Below are 7,152 nucleotides of genomic sequence, written 5' to 3'. Positions count from 1 at the left end.
TCAGTGATGTTTTAATGAATGCTTGTTAAAATCCTTGTTTCCCCCACAAGGCCAAAGCCATCTCTACTGGATGGCGCAAAGGTGACGTACGGTGGGCGATTTTCAGAGGAGAAGGTGGAGGAAGTGAAAGTGTTGGTTAAAATACTTCCTGTTTTCCTGGCACTCATTCCGTACTGGACTGTCTATTTCCAGGTAAGGTTTTTATGAGTGGGTGTCTCAAGTACTACGCCTTTCAGATCTGTTGTGTCAGTTATAGGTCCTTAAAAAATAGGGAAATATACAGGGAATGTATTTTTAAACTTACAGTAATTTACTGTAGTTGTGACAGAGGATGAATAGGAAATTGCATAGGTGTTTTATTAGCTTGAAGTCTCAAGGTGTCTCATACTGAAGGAGAGGCATGGTGGTGATGAACGGTGTCGTTGGCATGTCAAATACAAGTGATGAATGGTTATAAGCAGAGATTTTGTCTTTGACATATTAAGGGTTTGTGCCATTTGGAGCCTTTATGGGATGGGTGGGTTTAAAGCCCTTGAGCAGACAGGTGCTTCCTTGAAGAACTTTATATGTGCCTTGCTCAAGGTAATGCAGAAAGGACAAGCAATAAAGACTGGGACATCTCTACTACTAAAGCAGCGTTCCTTCAACAGCCGGCGTGGGGCCCATAACAGCTGAATTTATTTCACCTTACCACAGAAAAACAGAGGTTGTGTGTCAAACCACTCATAAAGTGTTTTGCAGATCTTTAAATACAGTTTGTCAACATTTCCATGTTCAAATATTTTCAAGGTCTGCCTCTCTCATTTCTGCATTCTACAACCACCTTAGTGAAATTTCCAGCCATTTTTCTTACCTTACTTCCCCCACAGAACACATTTAGATTATCGGAAGATGCTTGTCTGATCTAATGGACATTAAAGCGTTTAAATTAGTGTTTTCATTCATAACAGTTTGACAATAAAGAAACAGTTTGTATGAAAGTGGATGTAATGGATCTAATGTTTGAATCAAAACTGACCTTCAACAAATGTATTGAAATGTAATGCCTAGAAAAGGTTAGCAAGAATCTCCTGCTGATGTTTAAAGTTGGAAATGGTTTTTCAGAAGTTGAGTACAGTAGGTTTGTTTTTATGAGCTGTTATTTTAAATTACTTGCTGAAAGCAAGTCATTTCCATGTTCCGCCATTTGCACAATTATGCAAATGTTTTCAATCTACTGCTGAATATTCTAAAGCGGAAACGACAGATATATATTTTTTATGCTTACTGTTGTATTGGGTCGAAGAACTTCATATGCTGCTGGTTTCTCATAATAGAAAGAGCACAAATCACAGTTGAAGTAAAATGTTGTATTTATAGCAATTAAAATATAGCTAAGATTGATTATCAGGACAAATGATTGCAACTCAACTGTAACATTGGGTTTCAGGACATTGGTTCATAAAATCAACACTGTCCCAATTTTATCAGGATGTCTGGTCACCCATTTGTTTTTCAGACTGTGATTTCTGAAGATTAGACTGGTGGTAGCACTTAAAAAAAAAAAAAAATTACACTGTAAAAATCTCCACTCTAAGGATGCATTGAGTAATTTCCTGCGGTGAATGCAGCTTTTGTAGTAATGGTAAATTGCTGTGGGTCTGTTGGGATAAGGATCATTGTGTCGTAGTCCATCTCACGTGAAAAAAAAGATTCTCTTCCTTCAATTATGGCGAAAGGTCATCTTTTGAGGCCCTGTCATCCCATATGTTTTGTCTGCTGAGACACTTGCCAACTGTTAGAAAGGTTATCCGGCATTGTTAGTCCTTGGAGCCTTAAATTAAGGTTTGAGTAAAGGACAATGTCTCTAACTTTTATAAAAAAAATGCCTAATGAATTTCTGCATGAATAGATATTGTAGAATGTTCCCATGAAGCACCAAACTGCTTTTACTGGCTGAAATATTGCTACTTGCTATTTTCTTCAATTGCAATCAATAGCAATATTCTGCAACAATGTCTCTAAAAGTGGAAAATGGATCATAGTAGGCTGGTCAGTACCGCTGAATGAGATGTGAGTGCTGCCTGCATGTTTATGTGTGCTGTTGTCTTCACTTGCAGATGCAGACCACATATTATCTCCAGAGTCTCCATCTGAAAATTCCTGGAGCCGATCCCAACTCCACAGACTCCCATCCGGTAAGAGAACCACTATTTCAGAGCCAAAAATGTCAGATCACTTCCAAATTGGCCTGAAGAAAAATATAATTGCTTTGTTAATGAAGAGTTAAATTATTAAAGCAGTTGGCCTCCTTTTTTTTGCCTGTGCTCTGGTCACTTTCCTCATCAGTTTTCTCATAATTCTCATTCTGCTGTGCTATTAGGAAGCAACCGTTTCAATGTCACGGTTGTTTCCATTAATGATACATGTTCCTAAAAAATTAAACATGTCTTTGTAAAATGGATTTTCATTTATCTTTTTTCTTAACCATAAACAGTCTGATGGTTTAAGTGTAGTAAGGGTCAAAAAGAGACTTTCATTTAGATTTTTTTTTTTTTTTCAAGAAACCTTGAGTAATATTATAAGTGAACACTAAATGCAACAGTGTAAAAAACAATATGTTTAAATGACTTTTATTCTCAGGGTTAATTTGAGAGCAAACAGGATGCCTGTGGTGATGCCAGGTGCTTGTGATGTTTGTCTGGCTGTAGAGTAGAGGCTGTTTAGGATACTCTCTGGAGACTCTGGCATGCATGAGCTAGAGAAATCCTTTGAAAACCAGGGTATTCACTTCAAAACCATGACCCTCACTAATCACAGATTAGCACCCAGCGCCCGCTTTCTCATCTGAACTTGCTCTTTATTTGTTTTTGTGTGAGTGTGGGCGTACATGTATACGCTCTACTAGGTAAGTGTGTCAGAACCTTCGGCTTGAATTAAATCCCCTCAAAACGGTTTCACAGTGACTAATCCAAAATCACGACTCGCAGGCTGTCTGATCAGCAATGACAATGCAGTCACATGTTGCTCAATGACCATGAAAATGCATAGACACAAATGTAACTGGATGAGCAACTTGTGCGTTTGTGTGTGTACATGCCATTTCATGGCTGTCTGAAATGGAGTTTTCCAGAATTAGATTAAAAGTCACATGGTAAGGACAGAGGAAGTGCGAAAGGACAATGGGGAAGTGAAAAAGACGTTATTGGCTGTGTTAAATAACACATCGCTCGAGAGTGTGACTGCAGGGTCATATTGAAGAGACAGTTGTAAAGCACCTCATGCTCTTTAAATATAATTTTCCAGAGTACTTTCATAGTGGTTGTGTCATTTTCTGCTAACATTTAAAAATATGACATGACGTGAAAGCTTGTTTAATTTTATAAGATTACTTCTCATTGGGTGAATAAGCTTGTCTTGACAGGCTACAACTTTTTCTGTGATGAATGAATAAACAGTCCAGCATCTTCAAGCTTTTTTCTTGCCACTGAATTATCAATCAAAGGACAAGCATTCCTCTTTCAGTCTGATTTAGAAGGAAGATAAGTGTAGTGGTTGAAGAAGAGAAGTGAAAGACATTTCAACTTGTTGGACAAAGTTTTTTCTGTAACTATACAACACCACTTGTTTTTTCAGAAAATATGAGTGCTGCTTGCCTGTGCATAACTTGCTCACACACACACACACACACACACACACACATATGTCATGTTGTTATATGTTAAGCTGCTAAAAATCGCTTTTAGAATGATTTTACAGTATGTGGTTGATATTGTGTTCTGGGTGGTTGCTAAGGTGTTGCTAGGTGATTGTTTACTGGGATGTGACCCTTAGATTTGGTCCCGTCTTTGTTGTAAGTCTTACAGTGTTTTTTTCCCTTGCTGTTTTAATCATCCACCAGGTGAATCGGAAACTACATTTGCTTAGAAACATACTGAGCCCTGCACATGACATGCGGAAGAAAAAATAGATATTGTGGCCATTCATTTAAGAATATTTGTTCCCACAATGTTTTAGTTAAATCAAGGCCACGGTTTAACTAAAAAGAGGGAACAAATTAATAACTTGTGCAAACTAATTCTTAATTTGTGGCAAACGCAATTACAGTTATAAACGCAATTACACATCTTTCTTCAGCATATGCGTGTAAGTGTATTTTCATGCACAATTTTACAATGATTATGCTTTATTACATGACACCAGGTAATGTACATGACTTAAACAGTATTTCTTCCTGTCAGTTAAAGGTCACAAACAGTTTAAGAAAAAAAAAAACAATCAGCACACATAGATATTTGGCTGCAATAGATTTTTGTTCTGAAATATTCTGGGAAACTGGACCAAAAATATTGATGACTCAAAAAGGTCCTTCCCCAGCTTCCTGATTCAATAGAAATAATTTGACATTCTGTCCTGGGTATGATGGTGTTTCTCTGGAGTGCATGCTCAAGTGTGCAAATCCCCATCTGTCGCTTGTTCTCACACTCACAAGGGTTTCCCCTTCTAAATGAACATGTGCTGCTGTAGATTTGTCTCGGTGGACTGCACAGCCTAAAGGGAATCCAGTGCGAAGTCTTAATAAGGCCAAACTGTGAGCTCTTAATTAGGAAATATCCATTGAGAGAAACAGACACTAGTGGTAATGTGGGTGAAAATGATATGATGACAGAATGATGCAAACTGGCAATTTCAAATGGAGAAAAAAGTATTTAAACGTGCACGATGATGAAGGGGAGACAGAGCGCTCGGAGGGGCATGTATAAATTACCAGTGCTTAGTCAAAGAAATGTAAATGTAATGAGGGAGTAAGCTGGAGAATTAAAAGTGTTAAAACCACCAGTAGATTTGGGACTGACTGAAGCTGTAGAATTAAATTCAAACATGCTGACTGAGACACGCGCTTCACTTAACCGACTAATACTCTACTGGAGGTGTAAATGTGTGTGTGATATGCCCATGCACGCCTGCAGGCATGGATGCATAATAAACCTCTCTTTGAGCTCCGGCCGTCTAGTCCTCAGGTGTTGCATTTCACAGGCGTTATTTGATTAACATCAATTAAAACGTACAGATGGCGAAATATTGTACAGGGTGTTTGAATTAATTACAACCAATCAGATCAAAACAAGAATGGATTGGGCTGTTTTTAACTTTTGCTAAGTGCATAAAGCTGGATCTGCCCAAATCTGCTCATTCAGATCATCAAACCCTGTCTGTGCAGGAAATGATGACAGATGGATTTCTTGCAGCGGCCAACGTGAACTACACTGATAATCAGTTTAAATTGGTCATTCCTTCATTGGTGGATTTGACCACACATTTGTGTCGCATCTGCTACGTGCTGTATATGCACCCTGGATATGAATTATACCTCAAATTTTATGGCTTTGTAAGTGATCAGACCGAATGTACAAGAAAGAAAAATACTTTTTTAAGAGGAACTCATTTCTAGTGACCAGAATATCATAGAAACTTGGGTGTGGGCTTTTTTGACTTGGGCCAGTGAGCAAGAACGCTCAGAAAGCATTGGCAACTTCATAGCAACCCCCTGGCATCCACCCAGAACACCATAGCAACAGTGAAAGCTGTGTTCTGATCAATAAGGTCCATATGTAGTGTTCATTGCTTTCTACACCCTGGACATGGGCTATCTGTTGAATTTCACTTCACTTGACAAAATGCGTTCATTTGGAACACCCAACAAAGTCATCAAACATAGATGACACTTGAGAGCTGTGATGGCATAAAATGCTTCGGTAAATAATGTAAATATGTTCATTTAATAAACGTGTAGAATGCATATGTGTATTTATATAAATATGAGTGATTTATTAATTTAATGAATTATAAATGTCTTATTTTAAAGCCTAACTGAGTGATAATCATCTGATGTTTAATATGGAAATAAACGTAATTTAGTTATATTAGATGTGTCATTTATCTTGTTTAACCATAATCATGATGCATGTTGCATTGTAACTGTTCCGGCTCTCACACTTTATACCCAACCATATACAAACAACACCTGGGACTAATTCAACTCTCTTTCACGGCCTTTATTTTAATCAAACTTCTTTAAATACTCGGTTGATGTGCAATGACTGCTGGGTAATTTCCCTCTCCACTTCCTGTGAAGTCATGTATTGATGTTCCCTTATTCCCTTATGCCCTTCAAACTGAACATGTTCACTCCCTTTAAATTGGAATTTCTCATAAAATGGCACAATACCCTTGTTGACACCTTTAGCAACCACATAGCAGTGTGCCTAAAACGACTGAACACCACTTAGCAACCTCTTGGCTACCACCTGAGTGACAGTAAGTTTTGCATAGGCAAACCCTACTCAAAAAAATAGTTCCTTATTAATGCAAATGCTTTTTTCTTTGTCAAAACAATCCTAAATTCCCAAATCAGTCATTATTTCCAAATAGTGCTCTTTTAGGTTATGTACTTTTTTTCCCATCACGCATCAGCAGCATGTGAGTGGAGCAATCAGCCATTTATGAAACAGGTGCTCAGACGCATGCTATTCAATCCCCATGTGATATTAAAATACTTAAGAAGTGATTAATTAAGACCGATAATTCTCTGGACAGGGAGAAAGAATGACCTCAAAATGTCGCATTGACCAGCATTGGCCACATGAGGGCGCTAAGGTTGCTGGAATGATTCAGTTTCCTGCTATCTCTCTTTTTCGCAAATGCTCTCCCAGAATTCACATTTAGACTTGTACTTACTTTCTCAACGGAGGATAAATGGAGAAGAATGAAGCGCCTGAGTATTATGAGTGACCTGCACATACCTTTCTTCCTGTTTGTTCATCCTCTAGTGTTTTGTAAACATGAGTCATTATGTTCCCCTGTTGTTCCCAGAATGCCTTCCGCTTCCCGGCAGCTTGGCTGACCATGTTTGATGCCGTGCTGATCCTCATGTTGATCCCCCTCAAGGATAAAGTGGTGGACCCCATCCTCAAACGCAAAGGCCTGCTGCCCTCCCCTCTAAAGAGAATCGCTGTGGGCATGTTCTTTGTCATGTGCTCGGCGGTGGCAGCTGGTGAGTCAACAACACATACACTAAATGACACATTTTTAGTGTATTATCAACACACACAACAAAGATTTCTGTGAACCTATGCTTTTTGTTCTTCAGCTTGCACTCTTGCCATACAAAGT

General features: G+C 38.5%; 1 protein-coding gene across 1 annotated transcript in view; it reads left to right on the top strand.

Annotated features, from left to right (window-relative positions):
* Positions 1 to 18: 18 nt before the first annotated feature.
* Positions 19 to 7,152, top strand: part of LOC107576090 (solute carrier family 15 member 4-like) — a 44,435-nt gene continuing 37,301 nt past the window's right edge. Inside the window, exons 1-3 of the mRNA XM_016262353.1 lie at positions 19 to 192; positions 2,100 to 2,177; positions 6,853 to 7,033. Of these exons, the coding sequence (XP_016117839.1) occupies positions 19 to 192; positions 2,100 to 2,177; positions 6,853 to 7,033 (433 nt within the window). The remainder of the gene's footprint in view (positions 193 to 2,099; positions 2,178 to 6,852; positions 7,034 to 7,152) is intronic.

The sequence above is a fragment of the Sinocyclocheilus grahami genome, unplaced genomic scaffold, assembly GCF_001515645.1.
Source record: "Sinocyclocheilus grahami isolate Dianchi unplaced genomic scaffold, SAMN03320097.WGS_v1.1 scaffold3199.1, whole genome shotgun sequence".
NCBI lineage: Eukaryota > Metazoa > Chordata > Actinopteri > Cypriniformes > Cyprinidae > Sinocyclocheilus > Sinocyclocheilus grahami.
Note: the sequence above shows the minus strand (reverse complement) of the source record. Positions and strands in the feature narration are given on the sequence as shown.